The sequence below is a fragment of the Pongo abelii genome, chromosome 1, assembly GCF_028885655.2.
Source record: "Pongo abelii isolate AG06213 chromosome 1, NHGRI_mPonAbe1-v2.0_pri, whole genome shotgun sequence".
In the NCBI taxonomy this organism is placed as follows: Eukaryota; Metazoa; Chordata; class Mammalia; order Primates; family Hominidae; genus Pongo; species Pongo abelii.
In genome coordinates, this window is record NC_071985.2 from 206,794,396 (window position 1) to 206,808,185 (window position 13,790).

The following is a 13,790-nucleotide window of genomic DNA, read 5'->3' on the forward strand; positions in this document are numbered from 1 at the left end:
CAGGACCAGCTGTATTTCCATTTCCATCATGATTTGGAACTAATCCTGGTTACTAGGCATTTGGAAGGGTAGTTTAAAATAAAGTTCTGGCCAGGTGCAGTGGCTCACACCTGTAATCCCAACACTTTAGGAGGCTGAGGCTGGAGAATCACCTGAGGCCAGGAGTTCAAGACCAACCTGGACAACATAGTGAGACCATGTCTCTACAGTAATTTTTTTTTTAGACGGAGTCTCACTCTGTCACCAAGGCTGGAGTGCAGTGGCCGCATTCACGGCTCACTGCAAGCTCCGCCTCCCGGGTTCACGCCATTCTCCTGCTTCAGCCTCACGAGTGGTTGGGACTATAGGCTCCCACCACCAAGCCTAGCTAATTTTTTGTATTTTTAGTAGAGATGGGGTTTCACCGTGTTAGCCAGGATGGTGTTGATCTCCTGACCTCGTGATCTGCCCACCTCAGCCTCCCAAAGCGCTGGGATTACAGGCGTGAGCCACCGCACCTGGCCCAAAAAAATTTTTTTAGAAAGTTAACTAGGCATTGCTGGGCACGGTGGCTGACGCCTGTAATCCCAGCACTTTGAGAGGCCAAGGCAGGCAGATCACCTGAGGTCGGAAGTTCAAGACCAGCCTGACCAACATGGAGAAATCCCATCTCTACAAAAAATACAAAATTAGCTGGGCATGGTGGCGCATGCCTGTAATCCCAGCTACTTGGGAGGCTGAGGCAGGAGAATTGCTTGAACCCGGGAGGCAGAGGTTGTGGTGAGCTGAGATCATGCCATTGCACTCCAGCCTGGGCAACAAGAGCAAAACTCCATCTCAAAAAAACAAAACAAAAAATTAGCCAGGCACAATGGCACACATCTATAGTCCTAGCTACTCAGAAACCTGAGGCCAGAGGATTGCTCGAGGACAGTTCAAGGCTGCAGTGAGCTATGATCATGCCACTGCACTCCAGCTTGGGTAACAGAGCGAGACCCTGTCTCAAAAATAAAAATAAAAAATATATCCAAGTTTTGAGCACTTTCCAGTATACAAAACCCTGAGGGAGTCACTGTGGGAAGAAAGGAGGACTAATGGGACAAAGGTACCATTATCCAGGAGCTCTCTGAGGAGATGAGAAATCCAGGATAACTGCAAACGCAGAGGTAGGATCAAGTAGATATGAAATCAGAACCGAACACATGTACCTACATACATGGAAAGGGTTGGTAAACAGCATATCCAAAGCTCTGTACATGTGTTAATGGGAGTGGCTAACCTAGTTGTGACCTGGAGATGGGCTTTGAAATTTGGAAAAGGTTAAAAGAACATGATCAAGTGGAGGGGACAATGGGAAGGGGGGGTCACCAAGACATTTCCAGTGGCACTTGGCATTCTTACCTGCTTTTTCTTCTGGGACTTTTTTTTTTTAATTGAGACAGAGTCTTGCTCAGTCGCCCAGGCTGGCGTGCAGTGGCACGATCTCGGCTCACTGCAAGCTCCGCCTCTCGGGTTCACGCCATTCTTCTGTCTCAGCCTCCCGACTAGCTGGGACTACAGGCGCCCACCACCACGCCCGGCTAATTTCTTTTGTATTTTTAGTAGAGACGGGGGTTTCACCATGTTAGCCAGGATGGTCTCGATCTCCTGACCTTGTGATCCACCCGCCTCGGCTTCCCAAAGTGTTGGGATTACAGGCGTGAGCCACCGCACCCAGCCCTGGGACAGATTTTTAAATTAAGATATAATTCATGTACCACAAAGTTCACCTTTTTAGAGTGTAAAATTCAGTGGTTTTTAGTATATTCATAAAGTTGTGCAACTATTTATTTAAATCTAGAACATTTCATTACCCCAAAAGAAACTCTGGGCTGGGTGCAGTGGCTCATGCCTGTAATCCCAACCCTTTGGGAGAACGAGGCCGGGCAATCATGAGGTCAAGAGATCGAGACCAGCCTGGCCAACATAGTAAAACCCTGTCTCTACTAAAGAATACAAAAATTAGCCAGGCGTGGTGGCACGTAGCTGTAATCTCAGCTACTTGGGAGGCTGAGGCAGGAGAATCTCTTGAACCCGGGAGGCAGAGGTTGCGGTGAGCTGAGATGGCACCACTGCATTCCAGCCTGGCGACAGAGTGAGACTCCATCTCAAAGAAAAAAAAAAAAGAAGAAAAAGAAAAAGAAACTCTGTACCCATTAGCAGTGGGTCTGAATTATTTTTTTTTTTTTTTTAGTCAGAATCTCACTCTGTCGCCCAGGCTGGAGTGCAGTGGCGTGATCTCGGCTCACTGCAACCTCCGCCTCCTGGGTTCAAGCGATTCTGCTGCCTCAGCCTCCCAAGTAGCTGTAGCTGAGATTACAGATGCCCCCCACCATGCCCGGCTAATTTCGTATTTTTAGTAGAGATGGGGTTTCACCACGTTGGTCAGGCTGGTCTCGAACTCCTGACCTCAGGTGATCCACCCGCCTCGGCTTCCCAAAGTGCTGGGGTTACAGGTGTGAGTCACCGCGCCCACCTTTTTTTTTTTTTTTTTTTTTTTGAGATAGAGTCTTGTTCTGTCACCCAGGCTGGAGTGCAGTGGCGGGATCTCCACTCACTGTAAGCTCGGCCCCCCAGGGTTCATGCCATTCTCCTGCCTCAGCCTCCCGAGTAGCTGGGACTACAGGCGCACGCCACCACGCCTGGCTAACTTTTGTATTTTTAGTAGAGACGGAGTTTTGCCATGTTTGCCAGGATGGTCTTGAACTTCAGGCCTCAAGGGATCTGCCTGCCTCGCCCTCCAAAGTGCTGAGATTACAGGCATGAGCCACTGTGCCTGGCCTTGAAATTGTTCAAATATCAAATCTAGGCCAGGAAAAGTTGGCAAGAAGTGTTCACCAAGAGATTAAAAAAAAAGTCATGGACAAAAAGGTTTGGGATCCTTGTGGTCAGAACCTGGTGCCTAATATGTACAACTATTATGTACCCATAAAAACTAAACATTAAAAATTGAAAAGAGCCTGGACGCGGTGGCTCACGCCTGTAATCCCAGCAGTTTGGGAGGCTGAGGTGGGTGGATTGCTTGAGCTGAGGAGTTCAAGACCCACCTGGGCAATTCTGTCTCTACAAAAATTAGCTGGGTGTGGTGGTGCACACCTGTAGTCTCAGCTACTTGAGGGGCTGAGGTGGGAGGATAGCTTGAACCTGGGAGGTCAAGGCTGCAGTGAGCTGAGATCGTGGCACTGCACTCCAGCCTGGGTGACAAAGTGAGACCCTGTCTCAAAAAAAAAAAAAAAAAAAAGAGAGAGAGACAGAGAAAAGAAAAGAAGAGAGAGAGAGAGAAAAGAAAATAAAAGAAGCTGGTGCCTAAGCCAGCTCATATTTAGCCCTAGTTAGCATCTGATTTAGAGATACTCCAAAGCACAGCATCTGGTTTAAAATCCTTCAACACCGACACACTACCTTAGGGCAGCTCACTTCTCCCCATATGGGGCAACCACGAGTGATCCAGAGCTAACAGACAAAAGTCAGAGGCAGAGAGAAAAGAAGGAAGTTCCTTTCCCAGGATGTAGCCCATTAAGAGAGAGTCACCAGACCTGTCTGGTGAGAGAAATCAGGTCACCTCTAGAGCTGAGTGGAGTTACTTGCCCTGCCTAGAGTCCCTGGTTTGGAGCCTTGAAATCTAACACACCTCTAGGAAAGGAAGGGAGAAAACGGGACCCGGAAGGCATCAGAGTGGTCCTGCCGGCTTCCCCTGTAGAAGCAGGAGTTCTGACAAAAACCCTTCAGTTTTGAGTCCTATGGGTGTAGCCAAGCTTGGACCCTGGGCTCAGCTCTCTCCATCTTGCCAGGTGGAAGAGTGACCACCTGATGTGAGGGCAGCATTCTCAGGGGGCTCAGCAGGCGTGCAGGTCAGCTTTGGCAATAAGGCTGCCCCTCAGGACTGGGCCTGCCTCATGATTCTGCTTTAGGCATAAAAATGCTGGCCAACTCCTAGACTTATTGAAGCTAGAAGGATTCGTTAATAGCTGACATTTGAGGCTGGGTGAGGTGGCACAAGCCTGTAACCCTAGCACTTTGGAAAGCCGAGGCAGGAGGATCGCTTGAGCCCAGGAGTTTGAGACCAGCCTGGCCAACATGGTGAAACCTTGTCTCTACTAAAAATAAAATAAAAAATCAGCTGGGTGCGGTGGCAGGCACCTGTAGTCCCAGCTACCAGGAGGCTGAGGTGGGAGGATTGTTTGAGACCAAAAGCCACTGTCACGCCTGGGGTGACAGAGCCAGACCCTGTCTCAAAAAAAAAAAAAAAAAAAAAAGGCCTGGCGCGGTGGCTCACTCCTGTAATCCCAGCACTTTGGGAGGCCGAGGCAGGCGGATCACCTGAAGTCAGGAGATTGAGACCAGCCTGGTTAATATGCTGAAACCCCGTCTCTACTAAAAATATTAAAAAACTAGCCAGGCTGGTGGCATGCACCTGTAATCGCAGCTACTTGGGAGGCTGAGGTAGGAGAATTGCTTGAACCCGGGAGGTGGAGGTTGCAGTGAGCCGAGATCGTGCCACTGAACTCCAGCCTGGGCGACAGAGCTAGAATCTGTCTTAAAAAAAAAAAAAAAAAAGCTAACATTTGTTGAGCCTGTCCTATGGGTTACTTTACAGCAACTATAAAAGGGAGGTACTGTTTTTCAGTTCCCCTGTTTATAAATGAGGACACAAAGGTAAGCAAGATTAAGAGCCTTGGCCAAGGCAGGCTGGGAGTCAAACCCAGGCCGTCTGAGTCCAAAACCGCAAATTTTCTTTCTTTTTTTTGGGTTGGGGGACGGAGTCTAGCTCTGTCGCCCAGGCTGGAGTGCAGTGGCGTGATCTCGGCTCACTGCAAGCTCCGCCTCCTGGGCTCCCGCCATTCTCCTACCTCAGTCTCCCGAGTAGCTGGTATTACAGGCGCCCGCCACCAAGCCCGGCTAATTTTTTGTATTTTTAGTAGAGACGAGGTTTCACCGTGTTAGCCAGGATGGTCTCGATCTCCTGACCTCGTGATACGCCCGCCTCGGCCCCCCAAAGTGCTGGGATTACAGGCGTGAGCCACCGCGCCCGGCCAAAACCGCCATTTTCACTCTTGTGTTAGCCTTTAGTCCAAGCCCCTTATGATACAAGAGGGAAACTGAGGCCCAGGGAGGTATAACGGCTTTTCCAAGGTCGCACAGCCAGCCAGCCAGGGACACAATCCAAGCCTCTCGGCGACAGGTCCAGGGCTGCTTGGATTCCGGAGTGTGGTGGGGGCATCTTGGCGGCTTTTATCCAGCCAACCTCGCGGCCGGCCCGGCCCAGGCCCAGCCGGGCGAGCTGATGACTCAACGGGCAGGCACTGCATTTTGCGATCCTGCCTCGTCCCGCTGCTCTAGAGGGTTCCCAGCTCTCGGGCCGAACGGGTGGCAACTTGTCTTGAGTGAAACCGGGAAAGCTCCGCCCCTCGGCGCTCAGCGGGAGGCGGGGGCGCCTCTCAGTCAGTCAGCGAGTCGTGGTGTCCGCCAGGCCTGGTGGGCGGTGGGAAACTCGCCGCGCGCGTTCCGCCGCTCACTTTCCCATTGGCCAGTCAGGCTCCCGGGGCGGTACCCTGGGGCAGCTCCCTCCTGTGATTGGGCGGTATCGGCCTCGGGCCCCGCCTCCAGTCCTGGGCTGCGAAGGCTGGACGGAGCAAGGCGGCCGCAGGTTCCGGCGTGTTGCTGGCTGCAGAGAGCGCAGGCGGCGGGCTCGGCAGGCACAGCTCCCAGCGGCCCTTCCCACCTAGCTCGTCCTTCCTCCCCTTCAGCCCCTTTCCTTTTGTCTCCAACTCCGAACTCTGTGTGACGTGACCCTCTCCTAAGATCTAGGCTTTTATGGCGGCGCTATACCCCTGCCTCAGATCGTACTCCCCTCCGCTGAGATCTGAGCCCTTGATGAAACTGTGACCCGCCTGCACATCGGGTGCTCAGTGCCGCGCACTACTGCGGCGCTGTCCTTAGATCTCACGCCGGAGACTTCACTGTTTCCTGCCCCGCTCCACCAGAGCTCGTCAGCCTCCCGCGCCGCGGCTCCCACTCACCTCCCCTCAGCCCGGCAGAGGAGCCTCGGCGCCTCCTGTGGGTTCACCCGACCCTCCCGGTCCCGTCCAGTTTGACTGGGGCTGCCCTGATGGAGAGAGCCGGACCCCGGCCTCACCTGGACTCAAAGTCTTGCGTGCGGGCCACTGAGCCACCTAGGGAGGTCAGGGCCCTAACTCAGAAGTCCAAAGTCAGGGTCTCTAAGTCAGATTCCAGTCCCACTCCCAGCCCATCGCCAAGAACTGGAAGAGAGACAGGAGGAGTGTCACAGGGGAACTTTATTGAGAGGAAACATGGTCACACCCAGCAGACATGCTTTCCCTCAATCTCGGTCTTGCACTGGCGCGCGCGCGCGCGCACACACACACACACACACACACACACACACCCCCATCTCCAGCCCCTGCCACTGTCCAGTTCTCAGCCACAAGGCGGGACACTCCTCAATTCCTACGATCAGAGGCAGCAGGGGCAGGAGGGAGGCAAGAGGAGGGGAGAAGTAGCCTGGTCCTGGGGTCGGGAGGAAGCGGGTGCGGAGAGCAGGGGTGGGGGCATGACCAGTGGTTAGGTGCGCTCAACAGCTGCAAGAAGAGTGGGATCCCCAGCCCCAGGTGGCCTCAACTCTGCCAGTCCCTCTCGACGGAGCCCTTTGGAGCAAGAACAGCGCCTGGGGGAGAAGGGTGGGGCCTCCCACCCCATACTAGTCCTCTCGGCAGGGTGGGGGACTGGAGGGGCAGGGCGGGGCGGTGGCGGGCAACACTCAGCTCTGGGGCTCCTGGGGAGCCTCGCCCCCCTCTTCCCCGGCGTTGTCGGCCGTCCACAGTGTCAGGTTGTCTCTCAGCAGCTGCATGATGAGGGTGCTGTCTTTGTAGGAGTCCTCGCTGAGGGTGTGCAGATCAGCCATGGCCTCGTCGAAAGTGGTCTTGGCCAGAGAGATGGCCTCCTCGGGGCTGTTGGCGATCTCGTAGTGGAAGACGGAAAAGTTCAGGGCCAGGCCCAGGCGGATGGGGTTGGTGGGCGGCATCTCCTTCTTGCTGATGTCCATGGCCTCCTGGTAGGCTGACCGGGCTGAGTCAATGATGCGCTTCTTGTCGTCACCGGTGGCCACCTCGGCCAGGTAGCGGTAGTAGTCACCCTTCATCTTCAGGTAGAAGACCCGGCTCTCGGCGTCCCCAGCCTCCTTGATGAGGTGGCTGTCCAGCAGGCCCAGCACGGTGTCGCACACGCCCTGGAGCTCAGTCTCCACCTTCTCCCGGTAGTCACGCACCTCGGGGCCCTTCTCCTCCGAGCCTTCCTCGTTGCTTTTCTGTTCAATACTGGACAGGACCCTCCAGGCAGCCCTCTGGCCGCCCACCACGTTCTTATAGGCTACTGAGAGCAGGTTTCGCTCTTCGCAGGAGAGCTCCTCGCCCTTCTCCACGGCGCCCTTCATGAAGGCTGCCATGTCCTCATAGCGTTCGGCCTGCTCTGCCAGCTTGGCCTTCTGGATCAGACTGGCTCTCTCCATGGCTCTGGGGACACACAGGCGGGCGGCGGGCTAACTGCTGCCTGGGACCAATGCCGGACTCTGTGCCTCTCCTGCTCTTGGCCTGCCTTTTGGCTGGGTGGCCAGGCCCAGAGAAGGGTAGGGAGGAGCAGGGGGCGGGACCAGGGCCCAAGACCTGCCTCCCTCTCCTCTCCTCCCCACACCCTTTCCGGCTCTGCAGTAAAGGTAAAAAGGCTGGGATGTGGGGGTGAATCATCAGAACAGTCAGCAGGAGAAATCTGGGCGTGGGCCCCACCTGCACTGGCACCTTTCCAGGCTCCAGGCTGCCCCCTCTTGTTTGGGGCTGGCATCACATGGCTGCCCACATCAGGAAACAGCTTCTCAAATCAGATCCTCCTTCACAGTGCCCTTCCAGGGACTAAGGATGGCTTTAGCCCCTGGCTGCTTCAGCCTCGATAGATCCCATAAAGGTTCAGGAGGATGGGGTTCCTAATCCTGCCAGGTAACATCCCCCCTTGGTTCAGGTGAGGATAACTCATGTTTAGGTGGGGCCATGGAGTTTCCCAAGCACTTTCGTATTCACGATCGAATTTAATCCCCACCATGTCTCTGTGACACACACAGCACCATAGAGATGGGAACACTAAGTCTCAGAGAGGGGTGAGATTTGCTCAAAGTCATATAGCCACCAATTCCCTGAAACTCCTTTCTGCACCCTGCTTCCTTTAGCTTTTCTCCCATTGAGGCCTCTGACCTATGAGCTCCAGACTGTGTTTGGAAGTGAGATCCAGGCTCCTTCTCAGTCTACCTGAAGATGGTTCCATCCTCCAGGCCTCATTCCCCCTCAGGGTCCCCGCTGAGCTCCCAGAATGCGCAGGTGGCAGCTTTCAGAGTGCCGCTTAATGAAGTGTTTAACAAGCAGCCTCTGAAGCTCCAGCCCAGCCTTTGTAATTAGTCACCCAGTAGGTTTGTTGGACACATTTCCCATCACTACACAATTTTCCCTTTCAAGTTGGTGGCCTGTTGCCACTTGTTTGAGGATTTACCCTCTGGCCCTCCACGCCAGGTCACCTGCCCTCTCCAAGCCACACGCCATCAGGTACCAGCGGGGCTCACAGAGGGTGGGGTCCAGCTCCCCGGCTGTCCCACTTTTCTGCCTGACTCAGACTGCTCTCTGTCTGAGGCTGGGAAGCAGTCCAGTTTGATCCCCCAGGGGGGACGCTAGCAACCTGGGGAGAGAGAGGACTGAGAAAGGGAGGTGGCAGTGACACATACTATTCTGTTTTATGGGGCAGCAATTCCAGCTACGTGATGCCTCCCCCAGCCTGTCTCTCAGAAGTTTCCCTGTTCCTTCCTTTTTTTTTTTTTTTTAAATAGAGACCAGATCTCACTACATTGCCCAGGCAGGTCTCAAACTCCTGGGCTCAAGCGATCCTCCTGCCTCAGCCTCCCAAAGTGCTGGGATTAGGGGCATGAGCCACTGTGCCTGGCCTGTTCCTTCCTTTTGACCATTGCCCCACCTCTAACCCCTGGCAGAGTCCTCAGAGATGGAGACCTCTGTTGCCAACGTTCTTTCCCTGCTTGCCGGAGCCCTGGCCTCAAGTTTCATCAAGAGTTTCACCTAAGGGTGTTGGCATTGAGCCTACAGGGATGGATTCCTGCTTATCTGCCCCACCCCTAGCCAAAGCTTAGATGGGGCTCAGAGGTAGGGCTCCCTTCACTGGGATTCTGCCGGCCTAATAGTTGAGTCAGGATAATTTCACAGGCCTCTGTCTCCCGCAGGTACCCTAAGTGTCTGAACACTCATCTTCCCTCCTAGAGGGAGGCTTAGGCCAGAACTCTGGGGACCAAAGACAAGATCCTTCTCTTTGGCACAAGGAGGAGTAGGGACATGTCTGGGCTAATGCTACAGGGTTTCCAAGGAAGTAAAGGGGATTTTAGGTTTCACATCCCAAAGATTTTGCTCAAATTGGAGAACTGACGCAGAAAACAATAGGAACCACACGAAAATACCAACTTATAGAGGGTATCTTGAGGTAGTGAGACTGAGTGATTTTGCTTCCCTTTGATTTTCTTTCTTTTCTATTTTCTTTTTTTGAGATAGGGTCTCACTCTGATGTCCAGGCTGAAGTACAGTGGTATGATCACAGCTCATTGCAGTCTCAACCTCCTTGGCCTCAGGTGATCCTCCTGCCTCAGCTTCCTAAGAAGCAGGTGCTCACCACAAAGCCCAGCTAATTTTTGTATTTTTTTGTAGAGACAGTGTCTCACCATGTTGCCCAGGCTGGTCTCGAACTTCTGGGTTCAAGCAATCCTCCTGCCTTGGCTTCCCAAAGTGCTGGGATTACAGGTGTGAGTCACTACACCTGGCCGTTTTCATTTTCTTATTCTCTCCAATTTATAAATAGTGAATATGGGTCGGGCACGGTGGCTCACGCCTGTAATCTCAGCACGTTGGGAGGCTGAGGTGGGTGGATCACCAGGTTAGGAGATCAAGACCATTCTGGCTAACACAGGAAAACCCCGTCTCTACTAAAAATACAAAAAATTAGCCGGGCATGGTAGCACACGCCTGTAGTCCCAGCTACTTGGGAGGCTGAGGCAGGAGAATCGCTTGAACCCGGGAGGCGGAGGTTGCAGTGATCCGAGATGGCGCCACTGCACTCCAGCCTGGGTGACAGAGCAAGACTCCATTTCAAAACAAAACAACAACAAAAAAGTGAATATGTATTGTTTGTCTATGAGATACAGAATAGACTAGTATCTTTGGAATCAAGACTGCCTAAATGTAATTCTTATAGCTGTTTGTGGCCTTGGCCAAGTGATTTAAGCTCTGTGAGCCTCAGTTCCTGTAACTATAAAATGGGACTTGCGAGGATTACACAAGTTAATGGAAAGCACAGTAGAATGGATGGCAACTATTATTATTATTTTTTTCTTTTTTTTGAGACGGAGTTTCGCTCTTGTCACCCAGGCTGGAGTGTCGTGGCACAATCTCGGCTCACTGCAACCTCCACCTCCTAGGTTCAAGTGATTCTCCTGCCTCAGCCTCCCGAGTAGCTGGGATTACAGTGGTGCACCACCACACCCAGCTAATTTTTTCTTTTTTTTTTTTTTTATTTAAGTAGAGATGTGATTTCACCATGTTGGCCAGGCTGGTCTCGAACAGCTGACCTCAAGTGATCCACCTGCCTCAGCCTTCCAAAGTGCTGGAATTACAGGCATAAGCCACCATGCCCCGCCAGATGGCAACTATTATTATCATGTGAAAAAATCCCATCAACTTTATTATGATCAACATATACTCACAAAGCACTAACATAGAGCTAGGTTCTGTGAAATGAGGAAGGACCCCAAGCCAGGACTTAGCCAAAGGCCAGACCTTCCCAGCTGGGTGTCTACAGGGGAGAGGAGGCAGTTTGCCCATAGCCTTCTCTCTCCAGATGGATGAATGGCCAGATGTGCTCAGCACTGCCTCCTTCCTCTCCATCTAGGACAGGCGTGTCCAATCTTTTGGCTTCCCTGGGCCACATTGGAAGAAGAATTGTCTTGGGCCACACATAAAATATACCAACACTACCGACAGCTGATGAGCTAAAAAAAAAAAAAAGTTGCAAAAAAATCTTATAATGTTTTAAGAAAGTTTACTAATTTGTGTTGGGCTGCATTCAAAGCCGTTCTGGGCCACATACAGCCTGTGGGCCGTGGGTTGGACAAGCTTGATCTAGGACATTCCTGTGACCTCAGCAGGTCCTGGAACCTCAGGGGCCTTCATTTGTACTAGTCATCCAGCCGGGGCTTCCCCAAGTCCTGGGAGAAAGCTGGAGATCCCAGGACACTGGGAACCTGGAAGGCAGGGCCTGGCAGGCCCAGGAACTTTGGAGCTTGAGTCCAGGGAGGGACCATTTGCTTCCTGCCACTTAAGCTAGAGGACCTGGTGGTGGTTCACGCCCTCCGCATAGCCATGAGCAAGGGCAAGGAAGCCCCTTCACTCCTACTCCTCCCCTGCTGGAGCTCAGGGGTGCTTCTGGGAGCCAGGCTGCCTGATACCTCCTGCCCGCTCTGGCCTGTTGATCCTGACTCAGTTCCTGTTTCAGGTACCTCCCTTTGCCTCCGGGCCTCCATTTCCCAAGTTCAGGAGCTCAGACGGGCAGGAGGCAGCAGGCCCTGGCAGGGCACGGAGCTCCACAGTCAGCTGTCTGAGTCAGCAGGACAGGAGCTGGGTCTGCAGCCCAAAGGGGCTTTCCTCATTCTGCCTGCTACCTCCCCACCCTCCTGTACAGCATCCATTCTACCAGCAGGCTCATGGGCTCTGGCCCCATAGTCAACCAATCCTTCTTAGCTGGTAATAATAGGCTTTGAAGGGTTGTGATGAAGAAGGCAGCAACCATTTGCTCTCTACCTCCACTAAGGACAGAGGACAGGGCTCTGATAGCAGTGGGAGGGACACCAGGTAGATTCTAGAAAGAACTTCCTAAGAAATGTTTCTGTCTTGGAATGATCAAATTAAACAGGTGGCCAGAGGAAGCTCTAGCACCTTTTCCCACTGGCTAGTTGTGAACAAGAGCCCAGTTACCTAGCCAAGAGCTTACTTTGCTGGTTACCTTTGGGAAGGGATATTAAATTATTTTTATTACTTTTACTGCTCCTTGTGGAGCAGAGCGACCCCATAGGCAGTGCGCCCAGAGTAGCCTACATTACTTTTAAGTGATTCGTAGTTCTGATTCTTTTTCTCTTGAAGGCACTGCTGTTTAGAGTATCCCACATCTAAACCAGTCCAGTCTAGAGACAGTGCGGAATTTATGGAGAGAGAATGGAATGAGGTCAGAGTGTGGGACTGCATCCCAGCTCTGTTATAAGGCCTTGGGCAGGTCCCTTCCTGCCTCTGGGCTTCAATTTCTCTATCAGTAAAACAAGGAGGCTGGCCCAGATCAACTCTAAGCCCTCTACTGGCTATGACATTCTCTAATTTTAGGGTTTCTCCAAGATCTCATCCTCCCATTCCTTGGGTAGTGCAGATGGCTCAGAGCTCGGGGCAGAGATCAGGTTCCGATCTGGGATTTGCTGCTTTGCCAGCTGGGTGACCTTGGGCAGCTCCTGTTTCTTCCCTGAGTCTCAGTTCCCTCATGTGTAAAAAGGCTGACATCATCCTCCTCATAGGTTAAGATGAGAAAATGGGCCCGGGACTCGGCCAGCCATTGCTGAGTGGTAGCGGTAACTATTTTTTTAGCCCATAGTACAGTGTATGCACGTGTGTATCTTGATGTAGGGCAGCAGCTGGGGAGAGAGAAGTTTCCATGAGATCGTTACCCTGGGCTGGGCTCAGTTCATGGGTATGGCAGTCCCAAACTGGAGTTAAACCCTCTGTCTCAGCCTGCGCTGGGACCTATCAGAATCCAGAGGTCAGCTAAGGCTGGGTGGTGTCTGGAATTGAGACCAGGAGTTCTGGAGGGGCAGAGTGAAAAGGATGTCAGCCACTTTTCCTGTGTCCCTCCTGGCTTCGTTGTGCTTTTAAATCTCCAGAGCAGCACTGGCCAGCTGGAAGAAAGCTGGGAGCGAGGGGGAGCCATATGTTCCACACGCCCACTGCAGGTCCCATCCCTGGGCCCCAAAGTAAAGGCGGCACCAGACAGCCAATGGTATGGCAAGAAGAGGGGAATCTTTATTTTGGTTAAAAAAAAAAAAAGGTACAGGATAGCAGACAAGCAGCCCCCAGCCCTAGGCTCAGCTGATTTTCCTTGGCCCAGCTCTTTCCTTTAGTCCCCTGAAGTATATGGGGCTGTGCACGGCTAGCTTGGTCCCTCAGTGCCTAAAGCAAAGGAGGCATGCACCCTCCCTACATCCTACCTACTCTGGTGGAGGGTTGGGGGTGGGAGGTGGACAGGCCGTGGGAACAGTATCAAGCCAGTTGTGCTTAGAACAGTCACCAAACTTGTTCAGCAGCGTCATCCACCATCAACACCCCAGACGGCTCCTGAGGAAACCTGCTGGGCTTGACTATGGCTATGCCTGATCTGAGGGGGTGGAAGCGCAGGCTGTAAGGCCAGATTCCTAGAGTCTTGACACCTCACAAATCCGGGGAAGGGGAAGTCAGTGGAGGAGAGAGGGAGCATATCAGCATAGAGTCACATTATCGTGCTGATGGCTGCATTATGGCTTTCTACACTCTGGCCGGCATGGAGCGGGAATGGGGCAAAGAGGCCAGCCCCTGCCCCCTATGGGGGCCCTAGAGAGCACACAGGCCGGGCAGGCTTGGGGGCAGACCCTG

General features: G+C 53.0%; 1 protein-coding gene across 1 annotated transcript; it reads right to left on the reverse strand.

Annotated features, from left to right (window-relative positions):
• Positions 1 to 4,578: 4,578 nt before the first annotated feature.
• SFN (stratifin) lies at positions 4,579 to 13,167 on the reverse strand. Its single transcript, XM_054539461.2, has one exon. It carries the CDS (start codon positions 7,541 to 7,543, stop codon positions 6,797 to 6,799), a length of 747 nt encoding a protein of 248 aa, XP_054395436.1. The 5' UTR covers positions 7,544 to 13,167; the 3' UTR covers positions 4,579 to 6,796.
• Positions 13,168 to 13,790: the final 623 nt, after the last annotated feature.